At 33.1% G+C, this 23,340-nt stretch overlaps 1 protein-coding gene across 7 annotated transcripts in view; it reads right to left on the bottom strand.

Annotated features, from left to right (window-relative positions):
• LOC143232508 (multidrug resistance-associated protein 1-like) overlaps window positions 1-7,159 on the bottom strand; it is a 55,965-nt gene extending 48,806 nt beyond the window's left edge. For 3 of the 7 annotated variants that reach the window (XM_076468063.1, XM_076468065.1, XM_076468064.1), the window contains exon 1: window positions 6,314-6,381. In XM_076468063.1, coding sequence (XP_076324178.1) covers window positions 6,314-6,376 — 63 coding nt within the window. In that variant the 5' untranslated portion in view covers window positions 6,377-6,381. Of the gene's footprint in view, window positions 1-3,387; window positions 3,547-3,577; window positions 3,718-5,647; window positions 5,762-6,313; window positions 6,382-7,135 lie in introns of those variants that run through there. The other 4 variants (XM_076468068.1, XM_076468067.1, XM_076468070.1 and 1 more) reach the window with 4 other exon arrangements.
• Between the last annotated feature and the right edge of the window lie 16,181 nt (window positions 7,160-23,340).

The raw sequence follows: 23,340 nt of genomic DNA, 5'->3' as shown, positions 1-23,340 counted from the left end.
TTTCAACAACCTAACAAGAGCTAGGAGTTTATGAGCCCAAGTCCAGGCAGGAACTTCAGTAGTTCAAACCATCACAGACTATTTGTACATTTTAATGCAATAAAGCTTTCCAAGCACATAATAAACTGAGTTAATAGTATATGAATATATTTATACATCGTATATAACAAGACATACAAACAGGGATGTAACTCTACACAATCAAAACCTTAGGCCTGTTAAAGTTATAATAAAAATAAGTCAGAGCCAAACTTTTAATAATAAACATTAAAAAATTTCATATTAACTAAAAACCTAATGTGCTAGAAATGATTGATTCACTCAGTCAGAAAAATGTATTTTTATGTGGTTTAGTAACACTGCAACAAGAAGACATTTTATATATGTCTGTTTAGAGGATAAAATAATTCTACACAGCCAACTAAAAATCTACTGAATGTTTTCATTGTTCAAAATTTAGAACAAATTTATAATAATGAAGTGTTAAAGTAGAACCTTCTTCCAATGATAAATGAATAATCTGAAATAGAAGGGTTAGATTTTCAGGAGCTAATAAATATGTGATATATATATATTACAGAATCATTCATAATATTGATGGATTGAACACTTATTGATTCTACAGATACAGATATGCACTGAAGTCAAGCAAATCCAAACAGTCTCTTCTTTCAGTACTAGAAGTAAACTAGCTTTTACAATGAAAACTTTTATGCAGAGAAGTTTTATAATGTAATATACATAGCTATATGTGTGTGTACATGTTAACTTTAGTATGTAAGCATCATTATAATATTCCAACTACATATTCCACTCTTACAAACTGATAAATATTGTTGCAGGCATTGACAAGAAACTTGATAAACAAAACAAACATTTCATGAAGAACATAGGTTTTTATTACAACCACTGTTGATAAGAAATTCAAGTTTGTGCTTGATACTACGACCTTTGAATACATCCATAAGATTCAAATGGAACGAATAATAATGAGAACCCATATATATTTTGTATGTGATTGTTCTCATAGAGAGTCTCTGCTCCAAAAGGAACAGAATTAATCATGATAAAGTTACTTTTCTTTCTTTTAGCTGTTATTACATCACATAACAATTAAGTCTACAAAATACTAAATGTACCTTTATATCCTTTTTACCATGTATACAGTTAGTTTTCTAAAAACGATTAAGGAAAGTAAACAATATATACAAATTCAGAAGAAAATAGCAGATGTGCTCTAAATGGCAAAGGAATGACTACATTTTAAAGCTAAAAAAGTACTTTCTGACAAAAGATGCATCCACATAATGGGAAGATAAGGATGGAACTGGACCTAAGAAGACTCAAGGGCCAGTACAGACCATATAAGCAGTAGCTATGAATCTTAGCTAACTGATCAATCCCCACCAAAGGAGCCTGCAGTAGGAAGATCTCACAGGACATATATGATACACAACTATAGAAACCAAGGCACCAACAGCCAAAATAGCCCATAAAACACCTCAGAAATGGGATAAGTATAGAAAGCATTTTATACAAGGGGTTTATTTGATTTTATTTATGCATTTTTTCTTAAATGTAACATAAGACTGGCTCTTTCATGAGGGGGCAGCTTTTAATCAGTGCTAAAATTAAATTCAAAATAAATTCATTGTCAAAGTGTTTCTATTCTGTTCTTCCTTTTTATATTTTTAATCTAACCACTCTTAAAAAGTGCAAGTATCTTAGTGTTCTGTTTATTTCTTTTAGATTTAGTTGATGTTCATGCAAGTGTGTACTTGCACACTGATTTTTAAATGTTAGAGGGCATTTTTATACTGTATGACATGTTACATTTTTCTTCAGGATTTTATTTTGTATTTAAAATATAAAAACAGCTGAAGAAACACATCAAATATTCTATTAAACTTAAGAGTTTGCTTAATTATGTCTTTATTGTAAAAGGTAATATCTAATACTTTCAAATATGGTTAAAAGATTCTTTTTATTAATTATAAATTATTACGTATGATCTTTTATTTTGAGGTAATTAAATCAAAAAGTGTTTCTTTTGCAATATTTTGTATTGCAAATTTAATATACTGAGCTCAAAATAACTGAAGAGTTTTCTTTGATAAATGATGTTTTTAAATCATTACTAAAAAGTTATATTTTGTGTAGCAAATGTGATTCATTGTCAATGTAATGAAGACCATGTAGCATGTATACAGTCTCAGGAACAAAGAAAAGTTAATGTTATCCTTAGATATGGTGCAAGTTTGATGACACTGGTTATAAAGTTAATTTAAATTATCAGCTTGAGGGCAAGTGAAAACAAAGTAGAAAAGTAATATAAGAAACTATAATACCTCATATCAGAATCTCCCACTCAAATCATTTCTAAAATCTACATTTTTTCCTCAAAAGAAAGAAATTAAGGTAAGATTTGTTTGTAGTTACATAGAAAGTTACATAATAGGCTATCTGTGCTGTGCTGACTATTGGTATCAAAACCCAGTTTTTAGCCTTATAAACCATCTGACTTACCCTTTAGTCACTGGGGACATGAAGGTAAGAAAGATACCACTTTAACATTGAGTGTTACTGTCAATCAGAAATCGTAAATAATAAACGTAAAAATACCATAATTCTTGAAAAAAAAACGCGACTGAACACTTATAACTATTCACTTTCAAAGAGAATCGCACTAAGCACTACCTCAAACTTAAGTTCTAGACTTATTTATCTATTGTGTGTATGCAAATTTCAATGATGCATTGATAAACACTGAAAAAAACGAAAGATGTACTGATAGACATAGACTTAAATATACATAAACCATGTATGATATGGGAAAACTAAATTCATTGCACCTTCTGTGTATGACACTGTGTGATGACTTTTCGTCAAAAATACATCAATCAGGTAATGCAATCGTGGTAGATATTTAAGCTTAATAACCTTGAGCAGTCACAAATTAATTATTTCTCTTCGCCCTTTGTTCAACTTATGTAGTAATTTAAGGTTCATTGCAGTTTAAGTTCAGGGGAATGAGTCACATTTTGATTATACTATGATGACTTAGCACGGTTAAACGAGAGAAGAGTCCAGGAGCAATCCGAAATGTATTTAACGATGCTGCTGCACCGTTAAGCCTGTATTATAGCGCTTGAACAATAACACCTTCATTATTTAAGGTGATCGGTTTTTCCCATTAACAACTTTTCAAAAATGCGACTATTGATTCTTCCATTCAGTGTTTACGTAGATTACTACTAAACATTTTTCCATAATAACATTAATGGTAATACTGGCAATACTACTAAGTATTTTACAAGAATGTATATACTTTTAAAAAACTTTATGTAACCTGTAACATGAAAAATTTCAAAAACCCAAGTAACATACCCAAAAATCCGATCCACAAAACTCGTTTAGTGAAGTTTTCATAGTTTTCAAACTAAAACAATTAATTATTGTAATACAATGGTTTGATATAAAAACATTTCAAGCGATATCGTCACGTAACACTTATCTTCGTGTTCAAAACGTTAACAATCACGCAGGTCAGAGTCAAACGATTAAATCTACACCTTACCTGGTTGTCCCGCCTCTTCGATCCAAGTAAAACCTAGTGTTAAAAATTGTCGATAATAAAGTATGTCAAATCAAAGCTTGAATCCGCACTCACGCCATAAAGCACATTTCTGTGAACATATAGTAAGTAAGCTGAACAATTCTTTCCCACCTCAATAGAAAAGATATCTTAACATCCGAAGACCTCTTCAACGACGTATGCCACGTCGCTAGATTCTGTTTGTTTGTTTTTTGAATTTCGCACAAAGCTACTCGAGGGCTATCTGTGCTAGCCGTCCCTAATTTAGCAGTGTAAGACTAGAGGGAAGGCAGCTAGTCATCACCACCCACCGCCAACTCTTGGGCTACTTTTTTACCAACGAATAGTGAGATTGAGCGTCACATTATAACGCCCCCACGGCTGAAAGGGCGAGCATGTTTGGCGCGACGGGGATGCGAACCCGCGACCCTCAGATTACGACTCGCACGCCTTAACGCGCTTGTCCATGCCGGGTCACCGCTAGATTCTACTTTTCCTTACAAGAAGTCATGATCTGACTTCTGATGATCTGAACGCTCTCATCAATAGAAGAATCAACTACGATGAATTAAGGACAAGGCAAAATGCTCAGATTTTTGTATATTAACATTCAAGGTGGTTTATATAACAAAAAATTGAGTTATTTAACCTAAATGAAAAATTAAATGCAGGCATAATAACAATTAATGAAACATTTTTATCACCTAACAAACACTAAGTTCTATTTTCTTGTCTCCAGTAACACAGCGGCATGTCTGCGGACTTTTACCGCTAAAAACCAGGTTTCAATAGTCCACTACGTACGTTTGTGCTTCGGCCAGGCATGGCCAGGTGATTAAGGCACTCGACTCGTAATCTGAGGGTCGCGGGTTCGAATCCCTGTCGCACAAAGCATGCTCGCCCTTTCAGCCGTGGGGGCGTTAAAAATGTTATGGTCAATCCCACTATTCGTTTGTGAAAAGAGTATCCCCAGAGTTGGCGGTGAGTGGTGATGACTAGTTGCCTTCCCATTAGTCTTAAACTGCTAAATTAGGGACGGTTAGCGCAGATAGCCCTCGAGTAGCTTTGCACGAAATACAAAAAACAAACAAACCTTTGTGCTTAATTCCAAACAAATCCGTTTTCCTAATTTTAACGTTAAAGTTATACCTAAGTCACACAGTACTCAAGGATTAACTTTTCTCAACGTAAACAAGAACAAATAATATATATTATGTCATATACTAACCAGATACATCTCACTTGTTAAAAAAAAACTAAACGTCAATCTGCTTCAAACATAACACTCAAAGCATCATAAATTTAACTGCTACAAAACAAACTATAATGGTAACATTTTACACAATTTTGTCAAATAAAACGGTCTATTAGTCATTAATGATAACACACACACTACAATAGTTCACAAGACATTCTAGACCCAGCAATAATCTTAAAATCTATCATTCCATATACAAACAATTTCAAGGTATTAGAACACATCGTTGGCGATTTCATCCCCATTTCATTTTATGCAAACATCAGACATTGTAATCCCAACTTTACGTCCTAAAAACAAGTTGAGATAATTTAAGATTAACCACAGATTTTACCAAATATAAAAATTCAACCAACAGTTGTCAAGATATAGATACCTATTTCGCAGAAACTTTATTCGCCATTAGAAAAAGCTTTAGAAAACACTGTCCCATCCTGACAGAAAAATCCGAACATTAATAGCTGGCAGTTAACAATAGAAACCCATAACCTCATAAAAAACCCCGAAGGCACTTACGTAGAAAATTTATATATATAAGGGACAAAAACCTTAAACTCTTAATCAATAAAACGAACAATATTAAAAGACTAATTACAAAGCAACGTAAAGAAATTTGGCAACGCTTTTGCCAATCAATAAACAATAAAACAAGCTATAGCTCTTATGCGGAAAAAGTTTAAACGTATCTGTGACCACAAATCCGTTCAAACAAATCACACCATAAAATACAATAATACCGCAGCAAATACAGATGTGGATAAACTATTTAGTGATTATTTCACAACAGCCTTTACCATTCCCAATACCAGTAATTTCAGTCGCGATCACTACACCAAAGTTAACAATTATGTGCAAGATAACAATGACATATTCACTCCTGTTTATCCTTGTACGATTCGTCTCGGACAACTCACCCACCGATAACAGTGCCACGGGACCTCTTACTAAATTCGAAATTAAAATTCACATTAATAAATTTAAAAAACCCTTTCTGGCGAAGATAGCATCAAAACATTAAGAAAACCAAAACAATACACATCCGACTTGTTCATTACACATCCAACATTCCTTTTCAATCTATCTTTATAATCAGGTTATTTCCAAACAGCATGGAAATACGCTACCATAAGCATCATCCCTAAGAAAATAAATGATTCCAGTGATCCAGGTAACTATAGATCAGTTAACTTGTTAATTACATACGAAATTAATGGAAAACAATTATCACAAGACTGCTTTTCCATCTCGAATCTAACAAGCTCCTTTCTGACATACAAAACGCATCTCGTAAACAACGTCAAATAATAGATCATTTAGCAAGATTAATGAGCAGAGTCCATTCACAAAGGTTTTTAACGGAAACCAAGCAACAATCGTTTTTTTTCTGTATGTCAAAAAACTGTCAATGCTGTGTGGCATAACGGCCTCGTGTACAAATTATGTAGTTATAATATACCTACTCCACTTATTTGATAGGTTTGGAACTTCCTAATTGATAGAACCGTGAAAGTAAACAATAACATTTCACCCTCATATCCCACTATTCGTTGGTAAAAGAGTAGCCCAAGAGTTGGCGGTGGGTGGTGATGACTAGCTGCCTTCCCTCTAGTCTTACACTGCTAAATTAGGGACGGCTAGCACAGATAGCCCTTGAGTAGCTTTGTGCGAAATTCCAAAACAAACAAACAAACAAACAAACAGCTGTCCCTCACTATACATTTTATTTGCCATTGACATAAACTTCCGGAAACGAAAGCATCACAGTTACGCGGATGACGTCGACGTATGGAGCATTTCCTGTAATCCACTACTGGTAGCTCACAGAATACAAGCTACTCTCGATTACAACGTCATACGCGTCAATACCTGGCACGTTCTGTTAGGCCTACTGAAAACGCAAGTCAAAATCTTCTGTCGGAGGTTAAATCAAAATAATTGAAAAAGTTAGGGCCGTTAAGCTCAAGCTCTACAACATGCAAATCATATTTATTGAATTAACGTATAACAACAACAAAAAAACAAAACAAAAAAACAAACAAACTAGCCCGGAACACACATTTTGTAGAAATAATAATCAAAGTAAATAGCGGATCAACTATCTCAAAGAGGCCAGCGGTTACACTAAGGCTGCAACGCTAGCACTATAAATTAGTATAATAAATATATAATGTTTACATAAGATCAATTCTTCAATATGGTTGCCCCGTCATGTTTAACATGCCGGAATATGTATTCTAAAAAAGTTAGAATCAACCCATTTAAAAATAATACGCTTAACGCACCATCTTCCCGTTTGCATCCCTGGCTCATACCTTCGGAGAATAAAAACATTAACAACACTTAATAGGATTAGTCGAGTGATGTGATATTCTTCAAAGTCTTGGTAGAACTTAGGATTTAGTACAATTTGAAGCAACATTTGTTCTCGAATAATGCATCTTATACTCGTTATCTAAGGGCTAGTTACAGAATCTCAGTTATTCTGTGAAGAAATCATAATTTCGTTCTAATAGTTATTCTTGGTTATCAGAATTGTATTTTATTTAAATATTACATGTATCAGTGAAAGAGATTTTGTTTATAAATGAAACTTATGTGAATTGGCTTCTTTGTTTGCATTTGACTTATTTTAATGTTACACGTTTGTTCTTATTATTATTGTCTTATAACTTACCTGTTAGTTTTACGTACACTTTGGAATATCACAATGAGACAATTATTTGATGCTGGAATAACTTAATTTCTGGCTGATTGTTTGTTTGTTTGTTTGTTTTTGGAATTTCGCACAAAGCTACTCGAGGGCTATCTGTGCTAGCTGTCCCTAATTTAGCAGTGTAAGACTAGAGGGAAGGCAGCTAGTCATCACCACCCACCGCCAACTCTTGGGCTACTCTTTTACCAACGAATAGTGGGATTGACCGTCACATTATAACGCCCCCACGACTGGGAGGGCGAGCATGTTTAGCGCGACGCGGGCGCGAACCCGCGACCCTCGGATTACGAGTCGGACGCCTTTCGCGCTCGGCCATGCCAGGCCAATTTCTGGCTGAACAATACAAATGAGAGAGCAGAAGATCCCATCCTAACTTTTTTATTTTTTTGATGGGGTTAGATGGTGGTGAGAGAAATAAGGGTGTTTGAGTTTGAAAAAAAAAAACCGTTTATTTTGTAGAAAAGGAAAAAAAAGGAATTTTTAAAAAATATATGTTATTTCGACTTTGTGTATGTTAAATTTAGTTTCTGAAACTTAAAGTTAATCGTGGCCTTTACAATAATCTTCAGTAATTGTGGTTAAGGTTTTCAATAGTCTTTGAGTTTATGTGATTAAACTGTTAGCACTTGATGTTAAATAGATGAGAGCAATGCCATTAAACTTGTTGTCACTTTGAGTCATTATGAGAAAAGGTATTGATACGCACCTTTGCAGCTTTTAAATGCACTTTTAAAATTATTGACTGTTAGATATACATAACTGTTTGAGTTTAAGTTTAATGAGATTCTTATGATTTAGGTAGTTTAAGTAGTGTCGGTGTCTTATTTAATTTTTTAGAAACATTATTTTATTGAAAGTTTGTTCTCATAACTATTTAGATTGAATCGTACATTGTGTATTTCACTTGTTGTGAATTAACAATTGCTTAGAAGAGTTTATTAAACAAAAAGAAGATCTTGAGAGGGTAGAGCATCGGCAGGAGAGATAGAAAGAAAGGCAAAGAAGAGAGGAAAACTGAAGAAAGGACATGAAACACAAAGAAAGAAGAAAATGAGAGAAAGAGAGAGGAGAGGCTATAGACAGAGAAAATAAGAGCACAAATTAAGATTCATGAGCCCACCTAACAGAAAGATAAAGATTCAATAATGGGATCAAAGGCAGCCTACTCAAACTGCCTAAGTTTGATGAAAAGTAAGATAACATGGATATTTCCCGAGAGATATATGAAAGAGTAACTCAAAGTCAAAACTAGGACGAAGGTAACTACATGAGCAGTCTGTCTCATCCAACTTTTGACAGGAAAAGACCTACATGTATATGCAGGCATGACATCAGAAGATGCCAATGACTATAACGATTTAAAAGTGGCATTGTTGAAATACTATAAAATTACCAAAAATGATTTTGCCAGAAGTAAAGATGAGTCAAATATGACATTTTTCAAAAGAATTCTTGAGTAACAAAGTGATCCAGTTTACCATAGAGTTGACATAAGAGGCGTGGATACTAACCAGAATTAGACAACATTTTACCACTCTATTCAACCTCAGGTGTAATAGACTTTGTGAGAGAGAGTCAACACAGCCTTAAAGAGTATGTTAAAGAAAATGTGCCAAGAGAGACCATGTGACTGTGGCAGGTACTTGCAGGTAGTGTTATTTGCTTACATAAAATCCCCGAAAGTGAATAAATGACTTCCACCCTTCAAATTACTGTGCATAGGAATACTGCGAGCATTTTGCAGATATAAAAAGAACTGTGGGCAAAATAAAAAGAGTTGAAAGTTAGGAACACATATAAGCACGTGTTAAACTTCAGAAACTGACTGGAGAAGACCTGTTAACTAGATTGACAGAGTTTGTATACAGCTCAAGGTGGCCAAAAGCACTTCTATGACAAGAAGGCAAACGATCGACAATATGAGGTCAGACAAAAGATTTTAGTTCTGTTATCCACATACGACAACAAGCTGACCCTGCAGTGGATAGGATCCTTTGAAGTACAGGAAGTGATCAACAGAACGGACTACGTAGTGAAAGTGGATGAGAAGAACAAGATATATCACAGCATTTTGTCCAAGAGATACTTCAAGAAAGAGAAGAAGATCTATTGGATGCAGTGATTGAGGCAGAAATGGACATTGTAGATGTAGCTGTCATAGACACAGAACCAGAAGATAGTGACTTTGTCATAAAGATGAAGACCTACTATATGTACGACCATGGGATGGAGATGAGATGTACAAAGACATCTGCATCAGTGAAGAACTGACTAGCAAGTGGAAGAAAGAGCTAAAATATCTACTGTGACAGTAGGAAGATGTCTTCACAGATAGACTAAGCAAGACAGACATTGTGCAATGTAAGACTGAGGCCACAGTCGGGGATCCAGTCAAGGCTAAGTCCTACTATACGCTCTAGTATCACATCAGGCTATCTGCTGTGTCCACCGAGGGAATCGAACTCCTGATTTTAGTGTTGTAAATCCAAATACTTACTGTTATCTCAGCGTATATCCCCTGTGACCTCCTGTTAATAATGTTTTATGTCACGGTAACGTGTAGCTCATGAACAATCGTGTTCTTGTTCCAAACAAAATTTGTTAGAGCTTAAAATTCAGAAAATTTGGTATGTCCAATATGGAATTCAGTTTTCAGTGGCTCATTTATTTTGATGTTAAGGGTATGTTATGATAGAAGACATTTGGATGCAGTTGGAAGGGTGCCCGTAATGTCAAGATTCTACTGTAGTTCTTTGATATAAACCTCATTCAACTAGATTATGAAAGCAATGTTTAGTGTTTCACAAAGTTCTTTAATACAAATCAAATTCAATCTCACTATGCAAACAATCGTCAGCGTTTCACACAGTTTCTTAATATAAACCACAGTCAATAAAGTTATACAAAAATATTCAGTGTTTCAAATACTTTCATGGTATAAACCTTATTCAACCAAATTTTTAAAGCACTGCTCAGTATTTCACAATTATTTGTGCTAATCACATTCGGCCAGATTACGCTGACACCATTGAGTGCTCCACACGGTTTCTTAGTACACATCACACGCGGTCCGATAATATAAACACTTCTGTTTCAGAATTATATTTCATTACAAACCACATGTATTAAATTAGCAACACTTTTTACACCAAAACTGCCGATGATGTGCCAAGTATAGCGAATTATGTTGACCCAATTTAGTTATGTGTATTTGTTATAAATTATCATTTCACAGTTATTGCTACAAGAAGTCCTTGCAAAATTTAAAAAAAATTAAAGTTGTTTGTTTTTTGAATTTCGCACAAAGCTACTCGAGGGCTATCTGTGCTAGCCGTCCCTAATTTAGCAGTGTAAGACTAGAGGGAAGGCAGCTAGTCATCACCACCAATCGCCAACTCTTTTACTAACGAATAGTGGGATTGACCGTCACATTATAACGCCCCCACGGCTGAAAGGGCGAGCATGTTTGGCGCGACGGGGATGCAACCCGCGACTGTCATTACGAGTCGCACGCCTTAACACGGTTGGCCATGCCGTGCCAAAAATTGAAGTACTTTAGGCATACATTTTAAAGAAATATACATAAAAACTGTGTATAGACGTTCATTTAACTTGTAGAAATGTCTGACGAATACTTTTTAACGTTACGACTGAAACAGGTATTTTTCATCCAGTTTTATATATTATCCTATATATTTATTGGTTATATTCAAACTGTTTTTACCTACAGTTGCACTCTGATTAAATATATTTAGTTTATATTATCGTCTGTTTGTACCTATAAGTACTATATTTATTATCACATGTTTTACTTCTTGTAATTTTGAGCTCATATTGCACTAAATTAAACCTTCTTGCATGCATCGATGTATATTATAGTGTAATTGGCTTTAAAACTGTTGAACAAATTCCTGGAGAAAATTAAATCAAACGATATTTCGAACCTATCGGTGGTCTTCTTTTGAAAAAAAAGCATTTGGGATTCATAATATTCGCATTGTAGTCGAAAGTTCAAGTGCAGACAAAAATGCTACTGAAAAGCCCCCCAATAGCTCAGCGGTATGTCTGCGGACTTACAACGCTAAAAACGGGATTTCGATACCCGCGGAGGGTAGAGCGCAGATAGCCCATTGTGTAGCTTTGTACTTAATTCAGAACAACAACAGCTACTGAAAGATTTCCTAATGAATTTATAGAAATTATTGATAAAGGAGGGTACAAAGATAATCAAATTTTTAATGTTGATGAAACGGGTTTATTTTGGAAAAAATGTCTTCTAGAACTTTTCTACCAGGAAATGAAAAAACTCAGCCAAATTACAAGGTGTCTAAAGATCGTTTGATGCTTTTGTTAGGCGGAAATGCATCTGGCGATTTTAAATTAAAACCCAGTCTCCTAGAGATCAAGTCTTTTTTACTTTTAGGTTACATAAAAACTAATGCTAATTGAGAATAATATGTATAAATATACTTGTGTAAAAGCCTATTTTTTTGTAATTGAAAAACATAATTTCTGTGAAAATTTTAATTTTATTGAATATTTCTTTTCTTCGCCATTAGTTGAAGTTATGTATAAACTTATGATTTGGCAGAGTTCGCCTTTTCTCACCAAAGGTAAAACAAAATTTAATCTGTTAAGTAAAGCCCAATATGTTATTTAATTACCTACAACCTGTGTTATAGCTTACAGTTTCGCATATTCAGCAGTCATTACCACAACTTTGGTCACCAAAAGAAATACAGTGAGGCCTCTTATAATGATGCTGTGCATATAATATTTGTTATTTCTAAGGTCTTTTAACTCAGTAACGTTGTTTATTATGTTTTCAATTCCATTGGTGAAAAGAAATGTAATTTAAGAAGCGTTACTAGGTGCTTAAGCAATGCCAACTAAAATCGGGACATGGATAGGTGGTTAAGGCGCTCGACTCTTTAATGTGAGAGTCGCCGGTTCGAAAACTTGTCGCACCAAACATGCTTGCCCTTTTATCCGTGGGGGCGTTATAATGCGACGGTTAATTCCATTATTCGTTGGTAAAAAGAGTAGCCCAAGAGTTGTTGGTGATGACTAGCTGCCTTCCCTCTAGTCTTACATTGTTAAATTAGGGATGGTTAATGTAGATAACCCTTGTGTAGCTTTTCGTGAAATTGAAACATGGATAATGCGCGCTTAATTAAATTAAATTACTAAATGATAAATTTATATTATGTACTTGAATATGCAGGTAAAGTAATATCAATTTACTATAGATGTAATTCTAACACTAATTTTTAAATAGACGAAATTTTGATTTTATCAAGCATCTGTTCCTGTATGTTATTTATGTATATCAAATACTTAATTGTTTATCCATTATCTTAAAGTTATTATGATCTTTTAATTTAATGTTTAAATTTAAGTATTCGTTTTTGTTTCACTTTCAATTCTTTTGCGTATTGAAGACACTCAAGTCTTTTAAAACATTTCTTTACTCAAATTCAATTTTCAAGATAAATCTATGAGTATTTAGTTACACGTATACTAAGTTCAGTTGGAAATTTAGATACAAAATCAATCTACTAAGAAAGTCATAAGCTCAGGCTTACACAGAAGTTTATAATATTAGGATTTCAGGATTCTTCAGAAATTGCTGATTAAGTAACAAATTTAAGGAATTTTACAATAAAAAAATTTAATCAGAAGAAAACATCATCAACACCATACTACGATTTTTTATACTCTTATTAGTGTGTTACTATCAACTTTATACTAATTAAAAAATCAACGTTACAATAATTTAGACTAACGGCTGGTTTTGATCGACAATTAGGTTTATATATTAATTCAATTAAAGTTCAAATTTATTTAAGCCTAACTATTCAGGCTTAATTAAGTTCAGTTCATTCACTTCGATGCATTTGAATCCATTTTCCTCCAGCTTTATACCAAAGTTTCTTTGACTTTTGCCGATAGATTCCGCGTCAGTTCCTTTTTTCTCTGCAACCACTGATTTTGAGAAACGCTTTACGCCAGAGTTTGGTGTACGTCTGCTTGACTTTTTGACATTATATTTCTTAGCACTTGTTTTTCTTTTAGGGATAGGCCTTGTTGCTGAACGCCTGGAACGACTTCTCTCGCTGTTAATGCCAGTGATAGGCCTACTGCTAGACCTTTTTCGTTTAGTACTTGATCTTGACTTTGAGAGAGATCTGAGTCCACTCTTTTCTTGTTTATTTACAGCACTTGTTGGAGAAGCAATTGTAGCTTTAACTGAAGTGCTTCGTCGTCGTCGTCGCAACCATACCATTTTTAGTTTCTAAACTATGTTAGGCTTCTAACCAATTAAAAAAACGAATTTTAATGAAGGTCTATAAAAAGTTCCTTATTAAATGTTTCAACAGGTAGTCTGCTATGGTAATGACACCAAAATAGGTTTGAACTATAGATATATAACCCGTTTGTCGAACACACGCGATAGGCTGATACCACGCGCCCGCCAACCTAAGACTTTTATACAAAAAAATAAAATAAAAAAATCAGATTTCTTTCTTTAATGAAAAATGTACTTTATTGTGTAACATTTCTATAAACGCAAATAAAATCATAATCTATATCTCCAAAATGTAACTTTATTAGCTCAATATTTTGCTATTACAGCTTCAGGAGCTACTGATATTCTATAATTGATGATGACGAGAAACGCTCTTAAAGTAAAAATGTATTCTCAATGGAGCTGGTGCGGGTATTAAAACTTTAATTAAAATAAAGTATAGAATAACATTCGACTTTCTTTGGCCATCTTCAGGTTTCTTTAAATTTATGTATTCGTTTTTGCTTCAGTTTCAATTATTTTGCATATTGAAGACACTCAAGTTTTTGAAAACATTTTTTTTACTCAAATTCATTTTTAAGACAAACTATGAGAATAGAATTACAAGTATATTAAGTTCTGTTGGAATTTGTTTTGTTCGAATTTCGCGCAAAGCTACACGATGGTTATCTGCGCTAGCCGTCCCTAATTTAGTAGTGTAAGACCAGAGGGAAGGCATTTAGTCATCACCACCCGTCGCCAACTCTTGGGCTACTCTTTTACGAACGAATAGTGGGATTGACCTGACATTATAACGCCCCCACGGCTGAAAGGGCGAGCATGTTTGGTGCGACGGGGATTGTAACCCACGTCCCTCAGATTACGAGTCGAATACCTTAACCTACTTGGCCATGCCGGGCATAGTTCTGTTAGAAAGTTAGACACAAAGTTAATCTACTAGCAAACTAGCAAAGTCTCAAGCTCAGGCTTACATAAAAGCTCATAATACTAACTTCAAGATTCTTTATAAATTGCTGAGGTAAAGTAACAGAACTAAGGAGTTTTATCTTTTTTATTTGGCATATATATATATACATTTTACATAATAAATGTACAAGAATAGATGGTTAAAAGAAACCAACATTTGTTATGTTTCAAAAATAGCGTTAAAATTATCCATATTAAACTGATATTACTCTACTTGCATATAACGGTGCATAGTGTGTATATAAATCCTGTTAACTCGCCATTTAGCAATCAAAATTAATTTAGATACAAGTATAACTGTTTGAATTTAGATTTAGTCGGATTAGTGACCTTGTAGAATATTGATTGCTTTTGACGAAAATTGCAAAAGCGAAATATTGATATAATAAAGTTATATTAGTTTACATGTAACTTAGTATAAGAATTCTGCTTGAAGGTACGTACTGATCAACTTTAGGGTCTGAAATAACTTCCATGACACGCCATGCAATGTCTTAATTATATATAAAGAAGCTAGCATATCGTACTGGTATATGCTTGAAGAAATCAAATTAATAAATCTTGAAAAAAAACAAAAACAATGTTTGACACTACATATTAAGTTTTGTTACCATGCCATGGCCAAAAAAGCGTAGAGAATTGTCAGTCAAAGGAAAATGTTGTATGATTCAGAGCTTCGTCTATTTTCAGGCCCTCATTCTTTTTACTTACTACCAAAATACTAATATATATATATCTAAGATAAATTTCAATATTTCGTTTTGAATGTTTATATCCAAGAATACTGTTAACTCACTCTTTTGTTAAAAACAAATTTCGTGTAATGGTTTCAAATTATTTTAATTTAATAAAGAGTGTAAATGAATACATGCAAATATATTAAATAATTCAGTTATTATATTTCTTCAGTCTTAGCCTGGCATAGCCAAGTGGTTAGGGCGCTCAACTCTTAATCTTAGAGTAGCGGGATCAAATCACCAACTATGCTTACCCTTTCAACCGTAGGGCTTTATAATGTGACGGTCAACCCCGCTATTTGTTGGTAAAAATAGTAACCCCAGAGCTGGCGATAGGTGGTGATGTTTGTTGTTGGAATTTCGCACAAAGCTACTCGAGGGCTATCTGTGCTAGCCGTCCCTAATTTAGCAGTGTAAGACTAGAGGGAAGGCAGCTAGTCATCACCACCCACCGCCAACTCTTGGGCTACTCTTGTACCAACGAATAGTGGGACTGACCGTCACATCATAACGCCCCCACGGCTGGGAGGGCGAACATGTTTAGCGCGACGCGGGCGCGAACCCGCGACCCTCGGATTACGAGTCGCACGCCTTACGCGCTCGGCCATGCCAGGCCTCAGGTGGTGATGACTGGCTGCCATGCCTCTAGTCTACACTGCCATATTAGCGACGGCTAGCACAGTTATCCCTCGTGTAGCTTTAGGTGAAATTCAAAAAGGAAAAGTCAATCTTAGATCACTACATTAATGTATATAGGAATAAAACACGTCAAAGCCTAAGAAATAATCGCTATACAGTGTGGGTAAAACCACGGGAAGTAACCGTAAATTATAGTCTTATTATAACCTAAGTATATTTATTGTACAATATATATTTGACAGCCATTATGTGATTATCCTTGAAATTTAAGCTATTTATAATTTTATATAAATTGAATAGATTAGTGTGTATGTGTTTGGGAGTTTGTTTTCTTATAGCAAAGCCACATCAAGCTATCTGCTGAGTGCATCGAAGGGAATTGAACCGCTGATTTTAGTGTTGTATATCAAGTGTACTTAAATCGGTATTTATGTTAAATATGCATCTTGTAACCAAATCAAGTGAAAAGTGTTGATTTGCCAATGGAATTGTTTGTGAAGTGTAGGATTGTGCTATGAAATTAAGAGAAGTGGCAGAAAAGCACTGTAAGTGTTACATGTTTTACACTTGTGGACATGGCTTTGAAAAGGGAAGAAGGATCAGTGTTTTTACGCGTCAAGTGTATATATGCTAACTTCATAATGTAAACTGTCTGGCATTAAACTGATGATAAATATACTGTTGAGGAATATGTCTTCATAACACCTGAATGTTCTAGATTGCAATAAATACAACCAAACACCAATATATTGACTAAGTGTGCATAGTTGATGTTACCAATAATTTGTCAGTCTTTCTACTCATATATCAAACTTAACTCAATCTGTCTGGCGTTCCAAGAAATGTTTTATCTTTACTTGCAAATGAGGTCATTCCTATTGTTCTGAGTAAGTTTTGTCACTGTCAAATTGAAAGTAAAATAGAAAACATAGCTATCTGCCAGAGTTATTAATCTGGCAAACTGTAACTATGTTTTAGTATATAAACCATTTTCAAGAAATATTTTTATTTTATCGTAAGTATATTTTGCAAGTCTGTTAAAATGACGTAAAGAAAAACTTAAAGCTAATAAATTGCTTTGAGATCATTATTTTTGGCTCTTTGCCAAAACTACTGTATAATCTAAAAATTATATTTGGAGTAAGCTTTTACTAGTTATAGATTTGTAACAATGTCAACCAAGCAAGTTAAGGTTTTTTATTTTACTTAATTTGTAATACTAAAAAAAATACCATATTATGCAGAGTGATTTCAGACTATTGGACAGTTTAAGGCATGTTAATTGTACATAAACTTAAAACTATTGGGATATTTTGATGTATCACTTCTTAATTTAATATTGTCATTCTATATTCTTTATAGCTTTTAGTAATTTGGGAGTAACGTTTTTTAAAAAAAGGTTTTGTACAAGACATTCATTGCAAATAAAAAAATTAATATTTAGTATGTGAGACATTTGTACAGTTCTTTCTCATGGTTTTAATTTCATTTTTTTACTATTTTAATTAACATAAAATTTACACATTTTAGATTTATTCTACAAAATGGACATATGTTATTTGAAACATTGATATTAAATAGCCAATTGAAGTTTTAGAAAACATCCAATTGCATAAGGAAATAACAATAATTCTTGCTTGAAATTTTCTTTCCAGGTGAATATATTAGTACCTAACTTAACTGTATATAAAGTACAAAATATTTGTTATGATTGAACTGTAAGAGGATTTTTTTAATCTATTACTAGAAAGATGTGTTTGAAATTTTAGAGCCAGTAATAGAAGCAGGTAGAAGCAAGTCACCACCAGTAGGTCTTTCTTTAAAAATTCAGTCTTGAGCTATGCATGTTGTGGACATGATGTTTTTAGTAAGACCACAGTAACCCAGGTAATAAACATATTTTTGAGTGCCCCTTGGTCCATTTTACTTAAGGAGAACTATGGGTTGAATGAAAAATTGAGTTATGGTTGCTAATGCATATGAACTCAGGTGACAGAGCAGGAGATATGATAGAGTGGGCTAGCAGAGATGGTATTTTTGTGTTGCATGTAGTGGCTAATGAAATAATGTAGGGAAGGATAGGCCAGAAGAGCTTATACAGACATTTAAAGAAAAAGACCACAACTTAATTTTGTCAGTGATACTGTCCAGAATTAACAGAGGGGATAAAGATATAAGTAGGTCACTAGGGTTAAATGCTAGACTTGGTTAGTATGCAAGAATGAACAGACTGGCTTATTGGACTTGTGGGATAGTTTCAGTAGAAAACGGGAACTTTTGGGAATGGCTGGTTTACATTTAAATAGATTAGGGGCTGGCTTGTTTGTTGAGACTGTAAACTTAGCTGTAAGGGAAGTTTCAAGCTAGGACTAGATAGTGGTGAAGGCCATGAAAAATTATATGCAAAATCAGTAACAAGCAGAGAAAAGTTTAGCAAAGGAAATGAGTATAGAATAGTTATAAGGATAAGATTAATTGTTTCTATTGTAATTCTAGAAGTAGAAGAAATAAAATAGATGACTTTAGAGCACTGATAAGAATGGAGTTTAGTATAATGGAAATAACCAAGATATAGTTAAATTTAGATGATTTTAATGACAGAGATTTCTTTGAAATACAGGGTTACAGGCTACTTAATAGAAATAGAGCATTAAAGTAGTAGTAGGAGTAACTTTATATGTAAAATGTGAATTACATCCTGTTGAAGTTGAGGATATTAAAGATAATAGTAAAGAGATTAAATCCATTTGGGTTTCTTTTAGTGCAGCAGTGCCCAACAGTTTTTTCACAATCTCCAAAATTATAAAGAATGTGTTAACATTTTTGCCACATGAAAAGAACTTAAATGTGTTTATATAGATAGATAGAGGTAGAAAAATACACCAAAATGTTTGTAATCATTTATTGATGAAATTAATTATATTTAAAAAATAGGATGTAGAAGTAAAGCACCAATTTGTCATGTGGTGAGTGGTTACCATGTTGGACACCTTGGAATTAGTAGATATAAAGGAAAAAAAAAAAAATTTTTGTGGGAATTTGTTAGAGATCACCAAATGGTACTGATGAAATTGGTGAGAAACTTTACAATGAGATTAAAATCTCATTTGTTAATGAAGTCATTATTATTGGTGATTTTAACTTAAGATATCGACTGGGAGATGCTGGAGTCAAACCACGTTGGAGAAAGGTATTTGGGAACTGTTCAGGATGGCTTTTTTCATCAGTTAGTCAAGGAATATACTGGAAACAATGCTATTTTAGATTTATTGCTAGCTGCAACTATAGAATTGATTGAGAGAGTAGAAATTGGAGAGCATCTTGGTGAAAGTGATTATTGCTCCATTAGGTTCAATATTTTGCTGCATATGCAGATAGGGAATAATGATATTTTGGTTATAAATTAAAAAAAAAAAAACATTTGAAGAGATGTGACAAGAATTATTTGTTGTGAGTTAGGCAGCTGAGTTATTTGGCCAGATGTGAAAAATGTTTCAAGATAAATTTTTAAATATTCAAGGTAAACATATTCCTTATAGAAAGAAAATGGTAGGTGCAAGTAAAAAAACCAGATTGGCTCACTGAGAGGTTTAAGATAATATTAAAGAAAAGCATCATAAATTTAAATTGACTGGTATGACAGGAGACATAGAATTTTATAGAATATCAAGAAAGTTGGTGAAACAGGAAATTAGGACATAAAAAAGGATGTATGAGAAACGTTTGGCTGAAAATGTATAAAAACTTAATGGTAGAGATATGTTTAAACACATTAAGGGTAAACAAATTATTATAATTGGGGTTGGACCCTTGAGGGATGATAAAGGAAGGCTAGTATCTGATTATTATAAAATGGCTGAGTTATTAAATTTTGCTTTTTCTTTGATTTTTACTAATGAAGATTTAAGGAGTATTCCACATTTTGCTTGAACAGTTGATAAATGGAAATGAGAAAAAACAAGTTAACTCTATTAATACTGATGTTGTTATGAAAAAGTTGGGAAGTTTAAAGTGTGATAAATCTCCTGGGCCACAATGTTTCTCCAAGGGTTTTGAAGGAGATTAAAGGTCCTTGAATAGTGGGCAGGTACCAGAGGATTGGAAGCTAGCTAATGTAACTCCTCTTTTAAAGGGATGTGAAAAAATTGTCTCAATAATTATAGGCCCATTACACTTACATCAGTTGTGGGAAAAATTTTGAAAAGTTTGTTGAAAGATGTTTTGCAAAGTCATTTAATAAAATTTAGAATGTTACTATTTTATTAGATAGTGAATATGGTTTTACTGAGGAAAAATCTTGCCTTAAAAATTTTGACATTCTTTGAAAATTTTACTGCTTATGTAGATGTGGGAAATGGTGTATATTTGGTATATCTGGATTTTCAGAAAGCTTTTGACAAGGTGGCATGTAAACGGTTTGTAAAAAAAAAATGTTTCTATAGGTGTAGGGAATAAGTTGGCAAATTGAATAGAAGAGTGGCTAGATGGGAGAGAGCAGAGAGTTGTTACAAATTGAGTTCATTTAAACTGGATTAATGCCACGAGAGAGGCACCTCAGATCTCAGTCTTGGAACCATTGCTGTTTTTGGTCTGGATCAATGTCATAAACAGGAATAGTCAATAAATTACGTAAATTTGCAGATGATGTTAAGGTCTTTTGTGTTGCTAACTGTGAAGAGGATGCCACTGCTTTATGAAAGGATTTAGATTATTTAGTGAGTTGGGCAAAAGTATGGCAGATGGGTTTTAATTATGATAAATCCGAGATATTGCATGTGGGTTATTGCAATTTAAATTATAAGTATAATTTGGATGGAAATAACCTTAACAGTGTCATGAAGAAAAGGGATCTTAAAGTAAGAGTCAGAGAATCTGTAAACCCATCCAGACAGTGTGCCTCTGCTGGTGGTAAGGCAAATAGGATTTGAGATTGTATCTGCAGACACATTGAATACAAATTTAGAGAGGTTGTAATTTCATTGCATTGGTCACTGATTAAGCCACATTTGGAGTATTGTATTCAGTCTTGGACTCCTTACTTTAGGAAAGACATTAAATTCTTGGAAAGGATTCAGAGAGAGGTTACTAGAATGATGCTTCGGATGGAGAGGTTATCATATGAGGAGAAGCTGAAATCACTCAAATTGTTTTCTCTTGAAAAAAGAAGACTTAGGGGGCAGTCTGGTTGAGGTGTTTAAGATTATAATAGGAATTGATAGTGTTGATCAATCATCTTTTTTCATATCTAAAAATGAGAATAGGACACATGCATACATTTTGGCAGGTGTCATCTTCAGTTAAGACAGTTTCATTTTTTCTAACAGGGTGGTTGTCCTTTAGAATGGGTTGCTTTGAGATGTTGCAGAAGTAATAAATTTTAGTGAGTTTATGAAAAATGCTTGATACGTATAGGACTGATAAGGGCTAGCTTTAACTTTTTTGTTTTTTTTTAAGTTAATTTAGTGTAGAGTGTGACACACCCAAGATGGACCAGCGAGTCCCATGTTGTTTGAAAAAGTTATGTTATATTATTTTATCAGATTATTACAAAACAGGTGTTTCACAATAAAGAATTTGTAACGGAAACTAACAACTATATTACATAAATTGCATGTCACCAAAATTGTATGCCACAAAAACAGTAAATGTGTTCCATTTCTGTAGATAACAGTTGAATTGTACTGAACACAATACATTTTATAAGATTTTTCAGAAAACTTGTAACATATTCATTTCTGATACACTTTTTAAGGCCAGACAAATAATAAAATGTGTGGTTGCATAAATCCCATGGTTAAAATTTAATTAAGAAAAACTTAACATCCAGGTTGCTATTGAATGTTAGTGGGTAATATGTATAGTTTCAAAATAAGCTAAACAAAGTTCTTTATTATTCTGAATAACTGATTGAATTGGATTCTGATATTTGATGTATGAAGGTTTTACATTCAGTGGATTTTTTTGACAAAATGTATTATTAATATACTGGGTTTTATATTTAGTGTTTTTGTGAGATATTGTTTTATTGAATTAAGTTGACTTATTTTTGTATTTTTTAAAATATAGGTTGTGTGAGTGGCGTTGAAGTTGGTAGAAATCTTTCCTGTAAAGTACTTTAATGTATACTTTATTGTAATGCTTTTAGAAATGAATATTCTTAGGGTTGAATCAAACTGTCTAAATTCTTGTTTCTTAATATATTTTGTAATAAATTTACCAACAATAGATACTTTTTCTTTTATGTTTGATACAGAAAAATTGTTTTAATATTTTTAGTTACAAATTGAAAGTATTATAATTATAAAATTTAATATATCATATGTCAAACTTGTTACACTGTCATTTGAATGTGTATGACACTGACTGATATCATTACTGTGATACTGGCAGATTTCTCTAAGTATACTTAGTTTAGAATATTTTCTGTTTAATACAGTGATGTATGTGAAAGATTCTCTTTTCTAGATTAGCCATATATACAATCTATGCTGTTGAAAATTAACTGGACTCCAGATTGTCAAAGACTCTGCCAGTATTATCCAGAGTTCTTTGATGATATATTTTCTGTTCTCTTTTTGAACATTATAGAAAATCAAACTGTGCAGCTGTTATAATTGATTAGGTTACAAACAAAATAGTTTATTTAATTATAATTTTCATAAACATGGTATTACTGGTAACTTGGAAATTATGAAAGATAAACTATTATTTGAAATGCTTAAAAAATGATCTAAATACAGAATAGCCACAAAATGTAATAAGCAAAATATTCTAAAATCTATTGAAAACAATATTAATGAATATATTTTGAAATTTAACTGAAATTTAACTAGATGGGTTTTGGAATGCAAGTTTTATGTACTTAAAAATATAAAATTTAAATTATCTCATATAAAATTAAAGAAATACCACATGGATTTATCATTTCATCATTTGAAAAATAAGATTATAGAACTATAAGAAAAATGTGTTATAGTTCCCACTGATAAAGCTAACTGTAATTTTGGTTTCATTTGTAAAAAACTTTATGCATTAAGGATGATAAAAGAAATAAATTGCCCACAAATATTTGAACTTATTAACCAATCTAAAGATATAGTTATTACTAATTTCATTGATGCT

The sequence above is a fragment of the Tachypleus tridentatus genome, chromosome 11, assembly GCF_004210375.1.
Source record: "Tachypleus tridentatus isolate NWPU-2018 chromosome 11, ASM421037v1, whole genome shotgun sequence".
NCBI classification, from domain to species: domain Eukaryota; kingdom Metazoa; phylum Arthropoda; class Merostomata; order Xiphosura; family Limulidae; genus Tachypleus; species Tachypleus tridentatus.
The sequence above is the reverse complement of the archived record's forward strand: the minus strand, read 5'-3'. Positions and strand labels throughout refer to the sequence as shown.